This window comes from Dinoponera quadriceps, unplaced genomic scaffold (genome assembly GCF_001313825.1).
Source record: "Dinoponera quadriceps isolate SergipeBrazil2010 unplaced genomic scaffold, ASM131382v1 scaffold1850, whole genome shotgun sequence".
Taxonomy (NCBI): domain Eukaryota; kingdom Metazoa; phylum Arthropoda; class Insecta; order Hymenoptera; family Formicidae; genus Dinoponera; species Dinoponera quadriceps.
The window spans coordinates 260527-279740 of NW_014556042.1; the positions used below are offsets into that span (position 1 = coordinate 260527).

General features: G+C 40.6%; 3 protein-coding genes across 4 annotated transcripts in view; 2 read left to right on the plus strand and 1 right to left on the minus strand.

The window, feature by feature from the left end:
- The first annotated feature begins 236 nt into the window (after positions 1 to 236).
- LOC106746516 (protein FAM98B) lies at positions 237 to 3378 on the plus strand. Its single transcript, XM_014623179.1, has 5 exons — positions 237 to 476; positions 972 to 1338; positions 1422 to 1712; positions 1794 to 2092; positions 2158 to 3378. Exons 1-5 carry the CDS (start codon positions 439 to 441, stop codon positions 2732 to 2734), a joined length of 1572 nt encoding a protein of 523 aa, XP_014478665.1. The 5' UTR covers positions 237 to 438; the 3' UTR covers positions 2735 to 3378.
- Positions 3379 to 6628: 3250 nt separating this feature from the next.
- LOC106746478 (polynucleotide 5'-hydroxyl-kinase NOL9) lies at positions 6629 to 13811 on the plus strand. Of its 2 annotated transcripts, none has more exons than XM_014623106.1 (8): positions 6629 to 6804; positions 6931 to 7184; positions 7356 to 7775; positions 8577 to 9913; positions 10861 to 11063; positions 11150 to 11200; positions 11543 to 11745; positions 11895 to 13811. In XM_014623106.1, the coding sequence occupies exons 1-8, from the start codon at positions 6746 to 6748 to the stop codon at positions 12128 to 12130; spliced, it is 2763 nt and encodes a 920-aa protein (XP_014478592.1). In that variant the 5' UTR covers positions 6629 to 6745; the 3' UTR covers positions 12131 to 13811. The 2 variants fall into 2 exon arrangements, with proteins under 2 accessions (XP_014478592.1, XP_014478593.1); XM_014623107.1 differs by having other exon boundaries at positions 6934 to 7184.
- Positions 13805 to 19214, minus strand: part of LOC106746476 — a 167129-nt gene continuing 161719 nt past the window's right edge. The window contains exons 9-20 of the mRNA XM_014623104.1: positions 18953 to 19099; positions 18766 to 18857; positions 17062 to 17172; positions 16608 to 16833; positions 16356 to 16483; positions 16125 to 16172; positions 15998 to 16062; positions 15632 to 15906; positions 15247 to 15483; positions 15018 to 15159; positions 14709 to 14923; positions 13805 to 14599 (exon numbers count right to left, since the gene is read on the minus strand). Of these exons, the coding sequence (XP_014478590.1) occupies positions 14358 to 14599; positions 14709 to 14923; positions 15018 to 15159; positions 15247 to 15483; positions 15632 to 15906; positions 15998 to 16062; positions 16125 to 16172; positions 16356 to 16483; positions 16608 to 16833; positions 17062 to 17172; positions 18766 to 18857; positions 18953 to 19099 (1928 nt within the window). The 3' untranslated portion in view covers positions 13805 to 14357. The remainder of the gene's footprint in view (positions 14600 to 14708; positions 14924 to 15017; positions 15160 to 15246; positions 15484 to 15631; positions 15907 to 15997; positions 16063 to 16124; positions 16173 to 16355; positions 16484 to 16607; positions 16834 to 17061; positions 17173 to 18765; positions 18858 to 18952; positions 19100 to 19214) is intronic.

A 19214-nucleotide genomic window follows, 5' to 3' on the forward strand; every position in this document is an offset into this window, starting at 1 on the left:
TTGAAGTAAAATAAATTATTTAATGGGAAATATGTTTGCATATGATTTAATAACATGAATTTATATTATTTCTCCTTTAAAATAATTTTTTATATAAAATAACATTTAATAAATGTGATATTTACACGTAGGATTTCACATAAGACTAGGAAAGTCTCGTCAACAATTGGCGACACTGCCGATCGTTCGCTCGAGCAACTTAGCTTGATCGACTTCCTTGAGAACAGTGATTTCGTTCGAGCGGACTAAAGTAACGGAGGACGCGGGGTGACCGACAGTGCCGGTTTCTCGTGCTCGGTGCGGTGAACATAGTGACGAGATATCTCGCAATTCGTCTGTCCACGTTTCAGTGTCGGTATCTGTTAGACGTTTACTTGCCCGTCAGGGACTACGGTGGACGACTGTCGAATTTCCCGAGATCTGAAATACGTCGTCAACATGGAGGAGAGGATATTGCAGATGCTCGAGGACGTAGGGTAAGTGGTCGGAGGTTATATCGTGGTATAGGGCTTCGGCAGAATGGTTGACTTACCAATTTCAGACAATTTTTATGCCCTAAATCTTTCCTTAAATTATCATTCGTTTCCTTTTTTTTTATTATATAACGGTTTGTCATCACACAAGTCCAAATAGAATAGTTTTTTAGTTTGAGACGCGACAGTCATTATACAAATTTATTCAAAGACATAAAAGATATTCAGACATAAAATATTATCTTGAATCGATACGTCGGTCATTCTGCTAAGGTTTTTGTTTGAATACATTAAATATATTTTTAAATACATATTCTTGAATATTACTGAATATATTAAAGTCTGGGTGAAATCGGAGTTTAAATACTCACGATGGATCGTCAAACTTGTCAAGCTTATCTGTCGCGTTCTATAAGAATATAGTTTTTCAAATACTGCTGTTGTATTTTGTTTTCCTACTGCAATATAAGGATGGATATTTTTTATAACGCTACACAGATACACAGGACCGCTGCTTGATGCTGAGAAACTGTCACAGGCTCTGAAAGTCGGCGCCAAGTCGACGGATTTTACTAGTCTTATAGCCTGGTTCGCCGAGCAACTGGGAACATTTATCGACACCGATGAGATTGTTCATGCTACAACAAGTGCCGATGATGCTAGTTCGTTCCTCTTAGAGTTAAGTTTCTTCCTCAAGGAAATAGGATGTGCGAATGAGAAACTAATGACTGGACACGTGAATCAAAGACTAGCGACTGAACTGGAAAGGGCTGTCCTGATAGAATTTTTAGCAGCTGAACTTATGGCTAGTAAATTATTAGAGATTAAATGTCCCAAGGAAGAGAAGCAGATAGAGCTTACTATTGTAAGTGTCTCAAACTACCTCTGACGTTGTTCATTCGCAAAGGAAACTATGTGTAAGATACATTTCTCCATTTTGCCTCGCAGGATGAGAGCGACACAGCAAAAAACTTGAAGAACATGCTGGTGACGCTGAAGTTCCAAAAGCCACCGAACAATATCACGCCTGATCAGCTGTTCTCAAGAGTGGAGACTAAATTGTCGGAAGTGCTGAAGACTTTGTCACCTGAGTTTCTAGGCAAACCCCTCATAGATGTTGAGCTCTCGGCGAAACAATGGGACAAGCTGAGTCTGTTGCAGGAGGAGATGAACAAGGAGTACACGATTCGCCGTGACATGTTGCTCAAGCGTCTTGACGTCACAGTTCAGTCGTTCCTGGTGAGAATCGATTTAATTGACATCACGAGTGAGTTATTCCCAATTATTCCTGTTACTCGAGACTCACGATCCCGTTTGCAGTGGTCAGACAGGATAAAGCCGCAGGAAACCGAGGTGAACTCCAGATACGACGAGAGGAGGAAGACTCTGAAGAACGAGCCGAAGGTGACGATAGCCGATCTGCTGGCGGCGAGAGACGACCTGGCGGTGATCGAGAAGATGAGTAACGCGAGCGTTCGTAAGAACACGCGGAGCAAAATCAACAGCGTTATTATCGGAGCGGTGCCGGACAGAGGTGGCAGACCGTACGAGCAAGAGCCTCCTCCACCAGAGATGCCTCCATGGCAGAAGGACAGGGTTCAGGGACCGCCGTCGTTCCGGTGAGAATCGATCGGATTTCTGTGTATAACAAATTTACAACTAACACCTTGTTGCATGATTTCAGGGGCGGGAGAGGAGGCGGCGGTGGTGGTGGTGATAGAGGAGGACGTGGCGGCGGCAGAGGAGGAGGAGGTAGAGGTGGCGGTGGCAGCGGCGGCTATCGCGATCATAAAGACGTCAGCAGCAATTTCGGGCAGAACATGGACTATCAGCAGTCTCAGTACTCCGGACACGGTCACAGGGAGTGTTACCCGGATCACAGAAACGACGGGGGATATCAGCGGGGTGGCGGAGGCGGTGGTAGAAGCGGCGGGGGCTATCGCGGAGATGCCGGCGGTCAAAATTACGGTCAAAATTACGGCCAGAATTATCCGAGTCAGAATTATCAGAGTCAAAACTATCAGGGTTATCAGGGTCAGAGTTACGGCAGTCAGCAGCCGCATTACTCCGGTCAGAGGGATTCCTATGGGGGCGATAATCGTGGTGGCGGAAACTACTATAACGAGAGAAGAGAGGGTGGAGGCGGGGGGGGAGGTAGAGGCGGAGGAAGTAGGGTTCAAGGCGGTTGGAATTCCAACAATTCTGGCGGCAACTATCAGCGCGGCGGCTACAATAAAGGCAGAGGTCGAGGACAATATTGAAGGCACCGCTGTATCTTTTTGATGACGGATGCTCATCGCGCGAGAAACTATCACGGTGATATCGCTATTATATTTACGCTTACGTACTCATACATGCAACGCGCTAAGAAGACTAACTCGAAATATCCCGAATTCAAAGTATCTTTAGGTACAACCTGAGATAGCGATGAACGTTGAAATGTGTGCGTCGGAACGAAGCAAGCTAACAGTTCGAAATTAAAACAATATATCTCGTTAAGATAGTCGATACGTTATTTATATTCGATCTCGCATATAGAGTCTCATTTTTGCAACGGCAACTTTCAATCTCCTCGTTCGATTGAGCCGCGTATGTTTGTGTACATAATACAATTCTCTTTTTACACGAATTTGAAGGAAATCCAATATGTAAATATGTACTCGCTCGCATCCGCATGAGAGAGCGGATTAGATGGTTGAAATTTATTTATAACAGGAGGAATGAAGACTGTAAATCAAGAATATTCAATTATACACTATATATATGTATCGAATATCAAGTGCTAAATGAGTAATCTAATGTGCTTGTATATGTATAATATTAAATCCTCAGCACTGCGATCTCGTTGGTGAGATGTGTTATTTGAAGTAAACCTTATCTACTATTCGGCTGCATTATTTAAAAACAAAAGAAATGGATATAGTCTTTAATATGTGGATATATTAGTATGTTTTTAATTTTAGATTTTTATTCAATATATGAATTGATTAAAAACTTCATTTCTATATTGATTGTTAACGAAGGGCGAACTAATCGCTTTACTAGAAGATAGGTGCGATAATAACTTTCAGTAATATAAAACAACGATAAGTCAGACGGCTGAAAATTATCAATTTCTCAGATTGGACGGAGCAACAATGAGTAACAGCTTATTTTTCAAGAGATGGAGTTAACGCAATGACTGGCGTGTGACATTGGACCGTGTGCTGAAAAATAATTGTCTTTCGTCCTCTTATGGCGTTTCTCGTAGTAAAAAAATGACAGAGCGCTGTCATTTCTACCTTGCACTAGATAGCATAATACGTTTTCTTTATAGTGATTTCCTCAGTACGTCACTGTCATTCTATCTGCACACGAACGCTGTGTCAAAAATTATCGGACACACCTGAGATTATATTTTGTTATAGTGTACTCTAATATTTCGTTATGATAAAAGTGATTGAACTTTAGTCTAGTTTTTATTCCTGCACACAACCCCTCTGAAAAGAAATTGTAAATATATTTAAATTCACCGCTGGAAATTCATATTACTTTCTTGCTCATCACGTTCTCCTGATACAAATCCACGGAACTGGAGAATATTAGTTGCGTTCAACAGAGAAAGCAGCTTAGCAACTGCTGTGAAATTCGTAAATCTGATTAGTGTATGCTCTTAATTTTAGTTGAATCTGAACATACACCAATCAGATTCACAAAACTTACAATAGTTGCAAAGTTATTTTTTCTTCTGAACACGATCATTCTTTCTCGGATTCCTGGCTTCTGCACTTTAGTATCAGGAGAATACAATCTTCCCCTCCAGCGTGAACTTGTGAAAAATTGTACATTTTTTTATTTGAAAATATTTAACGTTTTCGCCCTAGGGGAGAAATTATACGATCGAAACCAAAGATAATATAAAATAGTATAAATAAAGAGAAACTGTTTAAATTTTAATCATTTTTATTTTTATCTTTGTTCTAATACAATAGAAAATAGTATAAAAATACATATATAATGTAATACACATATTGGGAGTGTGAATAAGTTCTCGCCGTTTCACCATCAGATGGCGGTATAAAAATTTTCTGTGTATAATTCAAGATGATGACGCATCCATATTGAAGTTCTATAACCTGTGTTTAAAATCAGTGCGTGTCTTTCCATTAACCTATAAAGAATATTTTCTTTTTGTAGCGTAAAACATGTCAAATTTCGTGCCAAATAAACCGTTTTTGCGGGGAATTTTACTGCACTATTTTATTCAGAAGAAATCTGCAGCTGAAGCACACAGAAATCTTGTAGAAACCTATGGTGATCATGCTCTGTCGGAAAGAACATGCAGAGATTGGTTTAACCGATTTAAAAATGGTGATTTTGATGTTCAAGATAGAGAACGCAGTGGTGCACCAAAAAAGTTTCAAGACGAAGAATTGGAAACATTACTTGCTGAAGATCCATGTCAGACGCAATCCGATGTTGCAAAATCATTAGGAGTTGATCGAACAACAGTTTCGAAACGTCTGACAGCATTAGGAATGATACAAAAGGAAGGATCTTGGGTGCCGTACGAACTGAAGCCGAGAGACGTCGAACGGCGTCTTGTCACGTGTGAACAGCTGCTTCAACGACAAAAAAGGAAAGGTTTCATAGATCGTATTGTGACTGGTGATGAAAAGTGGATACACTACAGTAATCCCAAGCGTAAAAAATCGTGGGTTAAGCCCGGCGAAGCAGTAGCATCAACGCCAAAGCGGAATATCCACGGTTCCAAGCTCATGCTGTGCATTTGGTGGGATCAGCTGGGGGTAGTGTATTACGAGCTGCTCCAACCCAACCAAACCATCACAGGAGATCTCTATCGACGACAATTGATGCGTTTGAGCCGAGCATTGAAAGAAAAACGGCCGCAATATGAGCAAAGACACGATAAGGTGATTTTGCTGCATGATAACGCTCGGCCGCATGTCGCGTCACCGGTCAAAACATACCTGGAAACGCTGAAATGGGAAGTCCTACCCCACCCGCCGTACTCTCCAGACATTGCGCCTTCTGATTACTATTTATTTCGATCGATGACTAACGGCCTGGCTGAGCAGCACTTCACTTCGCATGAAGAAACGAAAAAATGGATCGATTCGTGGATAGCCGCAAAAGAAGTGTCGTTTTTTCGACGTGGAATTCTAATGCTGCCAGAAAGATGGGAAAAAGTAGTCTCCAGCGATGGGCAATACTTTAATTGACTTGTTTTTTTATTATTTTTTTTAAATAAAGGATTTATTTTCACAAAAAACGGCGAGAACTTATTCACACTCCCAATATAATATAATGTATAATATAATACATCAAATATTGTTAGTTCGAGGGAAAATTGGAATCTCTATTAAGCAAATATTTCATTTACCAATAATTTTGTCGAATAGGTAGATTGGTTGTCGGAAAGAATTTCTAGGGACCTTAGAAATGCTGTATTCAACAGCCAATCAGCACATCTGATAATGTTGTATGCGATTTGTCTTGAAATCTAAAGATCATTTTCACTAACCTCGATCAATCTAATCGACTAATTAATTAAACGAAATCGAGTAATAGTATTTATTAATTAGCTGGACTGATCAATACGATTGGTCAATTCTGTTTAGATTTAAATTATAATAATAAAAACGGGCATAAATGAGTACATTCAATATTGCATCGATCGTTAAGCACTTACGCCTGTTCTACAATATGCATATGTTGCTGTCGGATGTCGGAACGCAGCCGATGGTCCAATGAGAGAATTTATTTTTCGAAAGTTAGTTCTCTTCATTGGACCATCGACGTTTCGACATCCGCCAACACATACGACGTATTGTAGAACAGATTTTCAGAAATTCTTGTAACCCATTGGTATATCCTTTTAGATTAAAAAATGTACTGGATGCAATCAGATGCAAGCGTTCACTAAGCGCTCAGTGAACGATTGTAGTACTGAATGCATTCAATCCACCTAAGTGCCGGTTCACAATGGATATTTTAAGCCTTAAGCTTTAAGAAATTGACCAATCACAGTCGAATGTAAAGAGGATAATTAACTGTGATTGGTCAATTTTTTAAGACTTAATGCTTAAAATACCTATTGTGGACTGATACACCAACTGACTTCGTAGAGTGGACCTCTCTTAATATCCCATTTAACAGAGTAGAGATATACTTTAAGGACGTTTGCAGCCAAAATTGAGAAACAAAGAAACAGAGTAAACCTTGAAACACGTGATCAATTTTGTGAGCACAACACACGTGTAGATTTATCAATGAAAATAATTAAAGGGATAAAAAAAGGAATTAAATTAAAAGTGGGAAGACATAAAACGTAAGTAAGATGAGTTCTAACTGCGTATAAATACTGATTTAATGTTCACATATCGCTCGTTAATATAATTTTATTATTATTTGAAATCTATGTTGTTGCTAATCAATGCTTTATTCTACATTTCAGAAGATTGATAATACACAAACTAAAAAAGTATCCTGCTCGCAAGTGTAAAAAGATGTTTACTCCTAAAAGTTTTGCGCTAAATATTGTTGACACTGTGGATATTGAGGCGCAGAATGTTCCTTCGGAAAAAAACATTCCTCCAGATGAGAATGTTAATTCTTTCGCAGAGAGAACAAGCACACAGCTGAACGCTGAGCAGAAAAAGAAACAATTATTCAACAAAGAAACTGCTGACGAATCGTCCGATGTTGAATGTAATAGATGTAGTTTTTTTTTCCTTACTTGCATGATTTTATAAATTCTTTTTGATATGCATCTCAGGTGATTAGGATATCCCATCCCATATAAAAATATTCCATCTCTATTTTTTTGTTTACACCTCAGTAATATCTTCTTCTATTTGCTATTGAAACTGTTGTTTACAGGTGATGTTACGATGTGGAGTGACTCTGAGCAACAAACACAGGAAGAGACAGACAATGACTGGAAACTGGATGTCTCAAATGAAAAGTTGGAAAAAGAAGTCAACGACGATTGGATGCAAATTGTTCGCAATGAACAGAGAAATCTGGATTCGCCGATTGTGGTTAAGATGAATTTGGACAACTCCATTCCTTCAAACATTCCAGAGATACTTGAACAGCAACCAAAGACGCGAACTGAAAGTAGCGCGTTTTATGATAAGAACATTTTCATTCATTCAGAATCATGGTCCAACAAGGATAATCACATGGTCATCATAGATAGCGATTGTCTGAAACCCAAGGACGATACCCATTTGCCAGTCGAAGAGAAACAGGCATTGTCTGTGTCATGGAATGTTGACGAAACTGACCAAATCAAAGGTAACGAAGCTATAATTAATAGCGTAATAATTTATAATTTATAGCTATTAATAATTAATATATTTATAAGTGATAGCGAATTGGGGAATTCTATTAAGACTATTCCTTATTTGGCAATATCAAGAAAAAAATTGGAAAAGCCATAAGGAGCAAGCACAGGTGTGATTTTATTGATGCCATTTTAAATATCAAGGGGCTCCATATGAGTAGAGAAACGATCTATATTGGAATTTTTCTGCTGATCACATTGTTTTGATTTTACAGACATGTCTTTGAGAGATTATTCTTCTTTTACTTACATATTTATATATTACATAAAGCCTAGCATAAGAAACTAATATATAACGCTGTTATTACTGCTTTCATGAGCTTATTATCGTTAATCGGTATCGAAAGTATTTCTGAAGCTAGTAGACCGATTTAGCTGTAGTTTTGTATAGATATTCTTAGTAAGATTGTCTAGTCTTTGTTATAGTTTTTTTTTTATAATCGAAAAGAAAAATTTTATGGCGAAAAATCGAGCTTCTGACTTCGAACGTTAATAACTTTATCAAAAATTAATATTTTAAAAGTCAGTTACGACACCGTCTTACAAAAATGACCTGATCTTTGAGTCCCAGTAACATTATTACAACTTGAAATCCGCCGATAACTTTTCTCGGGTACGTTCGCGATACACGTTGGGTCATTTTCATCCTCCCACAATCAGTATTAATATTGACAATATTAATATTTAAAATGGCACCAGATCACACCTGTGCTTGCTCCTCCCGACTTTTCAAATTCCATGCTTCGAATTAGGAAATTTCGCTGTCAATGACTTCGTCCGTGCTGACGTGAGCCCTGCACGTAGAGAATCCGTCGATCAGTCCATAAGTAGCAACAGCGACGCAGAAGCGTGCTGTAGTTCTCAGAAAGTCTTGGAAGATGCCAGCGAGGCTGTAACTACCTGTAACAGCAGATCAGAAGATGTGAGTGACGTCAGCAGTTTCGGGAACAGTCCTATGCACGGTGAATCGTTCTTGAGGAGAAAGTTCAGGAAATCGAATAGTCCGCAGGCTTTCACGGAAGGCAACGACGTGTATTCGCACAAGCTCACGAAGCCGCAGCTGTACAGCATCAGGAACATCGTGATCGTTGTCATGAAAAGCGACAGTGGATTCTGCTTCAGCGGCAAGCTGTCGATGAATGTGCTGTACGGCGCCGTGGAGGTGTACGGTGCCATATTGGACGCGTCCAAGCCTGCCACGGAGGTATATTCGCCGAAGGGATACAGCAGCGTCTTCGTCGAGAGCAGCGAACATTTCCCGGAAGGTGACGTCGAGAACATATGGACGGCGCTGTCCGCGGAAGGCGTCACTCGGGACTCGGAGAGCAAGCTGCAGGAGGTCATCGACAAGGTCGAACCGGGAACAGCCGTGTTGGTGTTGCGGAATCTCGAGAACAACCTGACACTCTTCCTGCAGACTTACTTTCCGCTGAAACTGTTCCCGAACGTGAAGAACCCTGGCTACTACTCCTGGATGGATCACCAGCGAGCCGAGATAGTGCTGCAGGCGCGCCTGCACGACCCCACTCGCAAGCGACTGATCGTCGAGCCGTGCATCATCACCGATATCGTTAACAGGATGTTGGCGCTCTGGAGAGCGAACGAATGGTCTTGCACGTTGGTCGCTGGAGGCAAGAGCGTCGGCAAGTCCACCAGCGCGCGCTTCTTGATCAACCGGTTGCTGCACACGTGCGGGAAGGTGGTCCTAGTGGACGTGGACCCCGGCCAGGCGGAGTGCACGCCGGCCGGCTGCATCTCGTACAGCCTGATCGAGCAGCCGCTGACCGGGCCGAACTTCACACACCTGCTGACGCCGGCTTACCAACTGTTCATCGACGAGATCAACGTCGCACAGTGCGTCACGCGCTACTTGGAGGGCGTGAGGATGCTGGTCGACCGGCTGAAACGGTGCCCGGTAATGTCGCGTCTGCCGGTCGTCGTCAACACGATGGGCTTCACACGCCACATCGGCTGGGACCTAGCGATCGTCACGGTGAAGCTCGTCAGGCCGTCTTTTATCCTGCAGATTTTGTCGAGGAAGGGGAACAACTACGCGGACTTGCTGAGCGCGGACATCGTGAATAAACAGGTATACGCTTCACGGCTTTAGAAAGAAGATACAAAATAGGTAGAATTTTATTTATTTCAATAGATTTATCAAATTTCTTTTGCATATTTCTTTTATCATCGGTTATGCATTATATAATTTTTTGTTCGAAATTTTTTTTAATAAAATAAATTTTGAAAATTCATGCAACGTAAAATATTAATTCTTTTAGAGTTTCTTTGAAATTCTTTAAAATTTAATCATTGGAACTCGAGTGATTTTATGATTTATAAACTTTTATGAATGGAACATTTTAAGGACTTTGTACGATAAATATATGTTCATTTGCAAGATATAGTTAAAAATACTTAAATTTTACTTGGAATATTTAACAAATTACCTGGAAAATCAGAAAATTCTCAATGCATTTTTTTCCGAAGTTTGAGTAGACACCCTGTAGTCGCAATAAATCTAAACGCAAATCACATGTCTTAGAGGAAATGGCACGACGTTTCACCAATTTTGATCAAACTCAGTGAGAACATAATTTCTCAGTTTTCATCACGTACTTACAGGACGGCCCATTTGAGACAGATCACAAAGAAAAAAAATCTAATTTCTAAACATTTTTAAACGACCATCGTAGATTTGAGTTCAGTGTGTCTCAAGATCTCTTAAAACATAGTCACACTTATTAAGAATCAATCATATTCATGGTTTTGACCACAAATTTGAATATTTTGCTCCACTGTGCGGCGGCAGACGAGCTTCCGTCAATCCTGCGTTCAAACATTCATTAGTGTGAATATTTCAATGCAATATTGTATGCACAATGTTGTATTCCTACGAAAGCATCGAGGAACATTTTGACGGATGATTGACCAATCGGATTCCTGTCGATGCTGCCGTCCAGGCGGACAGTGAGAGTCAACCTTTTAACTAACGTCTATCCCGACGCATTTTTCCGAACGTATTTCGAATTTTGTCAGGAACGCAAGTGGGAATTTTGCAACGAGACGTTCGTCGACTGGAATAGACCCTGTGATCACAATTTATGCGTGATATACTCGAACGCGGAAAATAAAGGCACGTGGAGATCGAACGAGTTGAACTTGGAGCCGTATCAGCAACGCGAGCTCGTAATGATGTCTTATCTCAGCAGAATCATACGCGATGATTATAACGATCCCTTGTGAGTGTCTCTCGCTTGCGAAAGCGTTCTTCGAGTTCGACGCGAAACTGCAATCGCAGCCTCATAATCGTCACTTTTTGTTTCAGCCAACACAGCGTGGGTTTGCCGTTCAGCATCAACGAGGCGGTACCATACAAGTTAGTATGCCATCACCGAACCGGTCGGTCCGCTTTGATCATCGAGTAAAAATAAAATCGAAAGATATATTTATTTAAACATTTCTTTTTATTAAAATTTTTCGCTTAATTTTTTACGAGTCACTTATCAGACGCGTCTATGGAGTCTTTATCAACGATCCGGCGCTGATGAAGTGTTTATACATAATTATCGTAAGATATGGTCGGTTTACTGTCCATTAGCGCTTTGAGGACCGCTCGATCGGACCGAGTTCTTTCACTGATCTAACCGTCAACGTAATGACGGGAGCACGAATGTCTATACGTAACGAACGTTTATACGTAATCGTCGCGCGTTTGCAGGACGTTCTTTTCCTCCCTGTGCATCATTCCTCAACGATTATTCGGCGTACCAGCCTCGCACGCCCTGAAGGTCATCAACGGTAACATAGTGGCACTGTGCGGTATAGACTTGACGGAGGAGGAGTCTTCGCAGGAGCCCAACGACGCATCCGGCCCCAGGGTGCTCACGCAACGATCACCTTTGTGCACCTGCTACGGATTTGGTAAGCGCTGATACCTTCGTGCGCACGTGCTCCGATATGAGAATCCTCGTCATTCGTTCGACGTGCGTCACGCATCTTCGAGCGTGTATTTTACATTTGTGTGAAGAAAATACTCTTATATCTCACATAATTCTCGTGTGTACATACAGGAATAATACGAGGTGTCGACATGGAGCAGCAGGAAGTTTTCATCAACACTCCGCTGCCCATATCGATGATGCAGCATGTCAACTGTTTAGCGGGCTGCATCCCTGTTCCGCCGGTTCTGTTGCAACTGAGCCCGGGCACGCCGTACGTTGGCGGGAACGCAACGCTGCCGACGAGTCGCGAACCCCGCAAGGGCTACTTTCGAATGAAATATCGAAAGAGTCTGAGCAACTCCTGACGAGACACGGAGTTGCGTAAACGTATGGTGAAACAGCGCAAATGCCACACGAGCGTTGCGGCTCCGAGACGAAGGTACCCCGCAAGTTTTTTACACGTAGTACTCGCTGCGGACATGACGGCGCATAAGCAGGCCGAGTGCGTCGAAACAACAGGAGGATGCTGACACCGGACAATATTTCTTGCGGTTGTGTCATATATGCCTTAACATCGCACTTATTACACTCATGTGATCTGCAACCTATCTAAATGTATAAGGCGTATCGGAGGATATTTGTACAGAAAATCGTGAGAAACCCGAAAAATATACGCAGGTGTTTCAGAACCTATGGGACGAATTTCAGGGGGTGTTAGGTCTCACCAAGAGGATCGATTTTTGTCGAGGAATCCGATACGTTTTTAAGAAGCTACGCGCATCGTTGCTCGGACCGTCTATGAAATGGGCGTTCGCACAACAGCACTAATCTACATCTTTTGATTGTAGTTTTGATTGTAGTTGTTTCTTAAAATTTCATTTTGAGTTGCAATGTCACATGGATGTAATAAATGTAATAAATATGATAAATGTGATCAAGTCAAGGCAGGCATTTGGAGCACTTTCTGTAATAAAATGTGCGAATAAAATAAAATAAAGCAAAAATAAAATCAAAAGACGTAGATTAGTTAGGCGTCATGCACAATGTTCTTTAGCGACTGGTTGCTTATCTCACAGGCGGTTTGAACAAAAACGTCGTTAAAGGGGCGTCGGAAGACGGGTTTTTTTTTTTTTACAAAAACTGATTCTCTTGTTGAAACCTACCACTTGTTGAGATTTGTCCATGAGAGTCCTGAAATAATCTGCATATAAAGATATATATATATAGGGTGTTCCATTTTAAATAATGACCTCAAATATCACTTGAACAATCCATTTTAAAGAAAAGTGATCCATATAAAAGTTGGAGAATTTAAAAGAGTCTATTTATCGATCTTATCAATTTGACCTTTAGTGGAGTGTCAAGATCAAAGAAAAGTCAATTTCATTTTTTTTCTACGAAATCACATGATTTTTTTAACACAAGCCAATGCCTCTATTCGTTCTGTATATAAAAGTAGTAGGATGTAAAATTATTACTAAGATTATCAAAAAGTGAATACTTTCCGATAATATACGCAGAATGAACGTGAAAATAAATTTTTATCGAGAAAATTATGATTCCTTAAAAAAAAAATGAGGTTGATCTTCATTTGACTTTGATGCTTCTATCCAAGATCGAACTAATAAGGTCAGTAGATAGTTCAGTTTTAAACTCTTCAATTTTCATATGAAAAATTTTTCTATGAAATGCTTTGTTCAAGAGATATCTGAAGTCATCATTTAAAATGGGGGACACCCTTATATATTATATGTAATTATATATAATATATAAAATATATATTGGGTTTGTTCGATAAGTCGTAGGAGATTTTTTATGAAAAATCCAAAGAAGGAAATACTTTTATAGTTTAACAATTTTTCTTTTATGTTGGAAACTTTTGACCATCGCAAAAAAACGACCGATACATTATTAAAAAACATTATACCTAATTATAGCAACATCGATTTTGAATTTTCCATAAAAATTCCTACAAACTTGTCGAACAATCCAATATATATATATATACATATACATACATATATATATAAATAATATTTTAATACATTATATATTGTATGTAATAATGATGATGTGTAATAATGATTGTGATAATAATAATGTTGAGACATAAAACCTGGCATACAATCAGTTACGTTGCCGTCCGGTACGCTTACATTCAGCGCTTACATTCAAGTTCCTCTGAGACAAGCAAGCTCTGTGACTTCAAAGCAGCGTATTTCGCGGCTTGTCAAATTTGTAATAGACAATTTTCGTTCGCGGGATTGCGAAATATCGTCATAAGTGTGAGTGCATAATTCAATCAATGATCGTTTGCAAAAATGCTTATTAGTCAATCGTACAAAAGTATAGACTTTTTATGCACAGTCTCTTAGACAGATCAAGGAAAGACCGCCAAGTATAAATGAAATATCTATTAAAAAAAAAAATAATAGATATATTTCATTTATGATTGCGCAAATTCCTGTTAAAAACATTATGCAAAATGAACTTGATCTGGATTACAAATTATGAACAAGTAAAAGTTTAAAAATTGGTTAATTTTACTACAAAACACAATCGGTGCAACGGTGTTGGGAACGCCATTTCCTTTCACCGTGAATCGGGTTGGCTATCTTCGCCTTCATTGCACTTAAAGTAGGAACACAGTGGCCGCAATATGGCGGTAAGCGTTTGGACGCTCCAGGATTTGCCGATCAATCTCTGTCGACTCGTCGCCGATAAGTTCTTCACGTCCGTGTAGTGCCGCGGAAAGCCAAAGATCTCTTCGAGCTCGGTGATCCAGAGCGTGTCGCTAGTGCCTTTCATCATGATCGGTTTCAGTTCCGCTTTGCCTGAAACAGAGACGGAAACGTTCACGAGGGTTCCTTTTTCCGACGAAATCTCTCGGCTCGCGCGAAGAATTGAACGCGGTAAGAAAAGAAAAGAGAAAAAAAAACGTACCTTGTCTCAGCGAATTCGTTCTAGTTGTGACCGTGCGAATCTTCTTCACGAGAGCGTAACGGTTGCAGTTCGGAGTGAGTATATCCTGAACGTCCTGCTGCTTCTGGAACTGCGGGAAGTACGGGTTGTCGGGCAGATTGTGCCAATAGAGCCTCAGCCTGTGCTGCGGCGAGAAATCGGCCGAATCCACCACCATCGGCTCCTGCCCCAAGTGCCTGGAGTTCAACGCAACAAATCAGTTTCGCGTGATCGCGAGGCATCGCAGCAGATGATAATCGCACGATTGACCAGCCAGCCACGACGACTCACTTGTTCATCTCCAGTCTGAACTCGCTCGGCATGGAGGCAACGTTCTCGTACAGCCAGAACAGATGATGACCCTTGTTGTGCTTCTTCAATTGTTTCAAGATCCGGATGTACTCGAAGAACAGTATGCCCGTCCCCTTGGGATCTGCAAACGCGAAACAAGGCGAAAATGTCTTTTTCCGTCCAGGAGATTTGACGATTTGTTTGATCAGAAGACCATCGACTCTCTTACTGTGGAGACCCAGACGCGCCGGATTGACCAAACTGAGGTCGTTACACGGCGAACCGCCGATCAACAGGTCAATCGGCATGATCTCCTTGACCTTCTCCTTCGTCACATCTCGCACGTCGCCTAAATAAGTAACACGATCACCGAAGTGCGCGGAACTAATCGTCAGAGCGTCCTGATCGATCTCACTCGCGTAATAGACGTCTACTATGATTCCTAATTTCAGGAGCACCACCAGACCTATCGAATATTATATAATACGTATTACGAGATACATTAGAGAACTGTTTATGTATGTGTATATACGTGTACGGGTGTGTTGTCAAATATACATTTTTGATGCTAAATATATTATGTAATGTGTCCGAAGAGAACACGGGTATCTTACCGGTGCTCAAGCCGTCGAAGAGCGACAGCACGCGAATACCTCTCTTTTTTCCATCACTATTTACAACTTTAATTTTATCAGACACATAGTCAACCGAGGAAGTACGGAACATCTTGAGGAATGTCTCCTTCCAATTATTTCGCGGACGTACCAGTCCTTCCACAGGCAGCTTAGACTTGTCTCTACAGAGGAAGCATTCCCATGGATCCTCCAAAAGTATTTGGTCGTACACTTCCGGACACAACAAATACTTTAGACAGGCAGTGCAATAGACTCTGAAAAATGAGTTGCACGATTGGTTCGGAAGATAAGCAAGATGGTGTCGTCGTTCGGGCGTCATCAACAGTCGCAACCATTACTACTAACCGTGGGCAATCCTCCCGGTCGCAGATAACCACGGTCCCGGTTGCGGCGCAAACTGTGCAGTAAAACTTCAATCAGAAATGTAGAAACCCGATTCTCTCGAGTGTCGCTTAAATAGTCAGATACTTACGCACTTGTCGTCGTTCCCGAATACGAACATACACGGCTTAAAGTGGCTCTAAAAACGAAACAATTTTGTAAATCGTACTACGTTGTGGTGGTCGTCGTGGAAAAAAAAATATTATACAGATATATATTTGCTGAAATCGGTAATAATTTTATATATTATCACTGCGATCATTGCGATCGAGAGTATCGCATGCAAGATATTTCTCTTCTTTTGCGTTTGTTTTCTCTTTACCGAGCATTCTCTACACAGAGATCCTTCGAAAAATGGATGCTCCTCCATTACATCCTGCGAGAACGTCAAACATTTTAAACACAACTTATCCAGCTTGGACTGATCCTTCATTACGCGACGCAAAGCATCTGAAAGTGAGAAAGCGTGGAAAGATGAGAACGTGAGTTCGCGCATAAAATATCGATTGAACGAGTGGAATCCGACTTTTGTAATTCGTGCAAGTCGCATACACAATTTTACTTGTAAACCTACCGCTTTCGTCTATGTCGGTTTTACGTTTAGAATCTACATTCGGATTGGCTTTAATTTCATTCATCTTTTTTAATATCTCGACGGAATACTTATCATATACTTTGTTAGACTCTGAAACTTGCAAATGGTTATATGGTATGTGTACATTAGTCATATCCGAGAAATACTTAAAGACATTATCTAAACTCCAGTTATCCGTGTTGCATCCCAAACGCGAACAATAATCCTAAAAAGTCATATTCAGATCGTGGAAAAAGTTTTTTTAGAAGACATTTTTGGAAATGAATATTCATCACGTCCAAACATATAAATAAACTTTCTTTTCTAATGTTAAAATTATTACCTCTTGGAAGTAATAAATCAATTTATCTTTTACTACAGGCAGACAATCAATTATTTGATTTGACTGAGTTATATCTACTAGCAATGCGACTTTTAAGGCAACATTTCTTACCTTTGCAGCTTGCAACACGCCTACGAGATACACATGCTTTTTTGTATTCTCAACGTATTCACGTAACTTTTCCAATCCCTTATGAAATTTTAAAAATGCTAAATGGTGTACCTGCAACAAGAGGTGTTATGGAAGCAATAGGTTAATTGTGGATGACGAGAAGAGATCGCAGTTCGCCGAGTTCGGCGATTTAACGTTTAACACTTTCGCTGCCGATCCCGCGCCAGTGCGTGATATCGCGTCAACGCTACAGAGCCAATCAGCGCGTAAAGTGGTATTTAGGAAATAATTCGGCGCGTAGTCAAAATATTCTATCAGGAGAGGCCTAAGTATTGCTTAGTATAATAATCAGTATAATACACATAATCATGTTTTATTACCAATTTTCAATCATATTTGTTATAAAAAGTAAGTGGCCTTCCAGGAAAACCCTATTTATACGGCGAGGCACTAACTATCAACACATCCTCACGTGACCGGCAGCTAATGTGTTAAAACCTAGTTCGGTTTCTGTCGCGTAGATTTTTGTTCAAGTGTCTTTTATGTCTCCCAACGCGATCGACCCTCGCCTATGTACCGGCGGAAACCTTCCTACCGATGAAAAATGAGCTCACCGCGACAAAGCGTATAGAGATTAGGAATTCCTAAAGTATGGGTCATTTCAGCAAGTTAAATTACGCTTCAAATAAACAGTGTCAGGCTCTAATAGTTAGTGAACGTCTCGTGTCAGAAAAGTATCGAAAGAGCTAGAATTTGAAATGTGTATTCTTTGTCTTACACCGACTTCCGTTGTCGCTATTTCGGAATACCAAACCGTTAATTATCGTTCGCCGTTGTTGATGGTCAATAAAGCTGTCGTAGACGATTACGAAGAGTGATTGGTCAAATTTCTCTTCCTGCAATCTTCCGAACGGCGCAAAAGCTTGAATTCTCATTAAGCCCCATCTACGCATAAGACGCAAGACTCAGAACACACGATTAAACGCAGCGTGACGTACTTCTGACCGTTAGAGGGCACAGACTTCAATACGCAGGACGCACAGAAATTGGGCGAATTTCAATTTTCGCGTTCTGCGTCGAAGCGACCAGCCAATCGGGATGTATCTTATCATTATGATATTCTATCGTTTCATTGGTTCAGGCAGAGTGCTCGCTACGTATCTATGTAAATACGTAGACGCATAAATCTTGCACCAACGTTCGTTTCTTGCGTTCTGCGTCTTATACAGATGGGTCTTTACAGAAGATAATGCAGACGCGTGAAGAAAAAGAAAACACGAAGTAATTTATTCCTCGCGTACTTTGATGTGGGGCTTAGAGGTATTCATAGTCAGATCTTGTAAAATCGTTTCAAGTTCATCTTCAGATGCTCCGTAGCCAATAACACGATTCGTATAGTATCTGAAGATGAGCGTGAAACGATCTTAACCCACCCCCGTAGAGGCGGGGTCAAATTGACCCGACGAATGCGTTTATTTTACAGCGTACATGCGCTTTCTCTTCTTAAGGAATATCATTATTTACTTCTTTACTCATTTTGTACATTGAAAATATATGAAAAATAAACAAAACAGAGTATGGAGTCGGACCAAAACCCTGCTTTCTTAAATACGTTAAAAATCCACCTTGTCATTAGAGGATTAAATATAAGATCTGGCCATAAATACCGCCCTTAGTTTTCATCATTGTATTTAGAGTTATCACCTGCGAAACTGTGTAATCGCCGTACCACATAATCCACTGACAACCGAAACCTGGTTCCTTCAGGCAACAATCGCGATAATCGATAATCATCGCTGAAAAGATAAAAAATAGAACGTTAGAGTTACACTTGCGAGCAATATGTGAACAATTTAATTTCTATTAAAAAAAAATGCTCTCGGGGTAATACCTGGCCACCAGTTGTGCCCGGTGATTTTTGCCCAGGCTATAACGCCAGGTATTTGTTCACGCAATGGCAAACGCTCGTCCTCCATTTGCTTTACGGCTTTTGTATCTTTGGTTTTTTCCGTTAATTGTTTCTTCAGCTCTGGCGAACCTGTTGGTGAATCGTGATCATCGTTTGATTGTCATTGTTATGTGTTAACGTCAACGTGTGCGCGAATAGAAAAGCGGAGGGAGGGCGGGAGGGAAAGAGAGAGGAAAAGAGAGAG

Bases quoted from the DNA above. Each gene is read 5' to 3' on its own strand.
- LOC106746478 (XM_014623106.1), top strand. From the start codon at position 6,746: ATGAAAATAATTAAAGGGATAAAAAAAGGAATTAAATTAAAAGTGGGA. The intron at 7,776-8,576 runs GTAACGAAGCTA...GCTTCGAATTAG, and splicing joins CGAAACTGACCAAATCAAAG to GAAATTTCGCTGTCAATGAC. The intron at 11,201-11,542 runs GTTAGTATGCCA...GCGCGTTTGCAG, and splicing joins AACGAGGCGGTACCATACAA to GACGTTCTTTTCCTCCCTGT.
- LOC106746516 (XM_014623179.1), top strand. From the start codon at position 439: ATGGAGGAGAGGATATTGCAGATGCTCGAGGACGTAGG. The intron at 477-971 runs GTAAGTGGTCGG...AACGCTACACAG, and splicing joins CAGATGCTCGAGGACGTAGG to ATACACAGGACCGCTGCTTG. The intron at 2,093-2,157 runs GTGAGAATCGAT...GCATGATTTCAG, and splicing joins CAGGGACCGCCGTCGTTCCG to GGGCGGGAGAGGAGGCGGCG.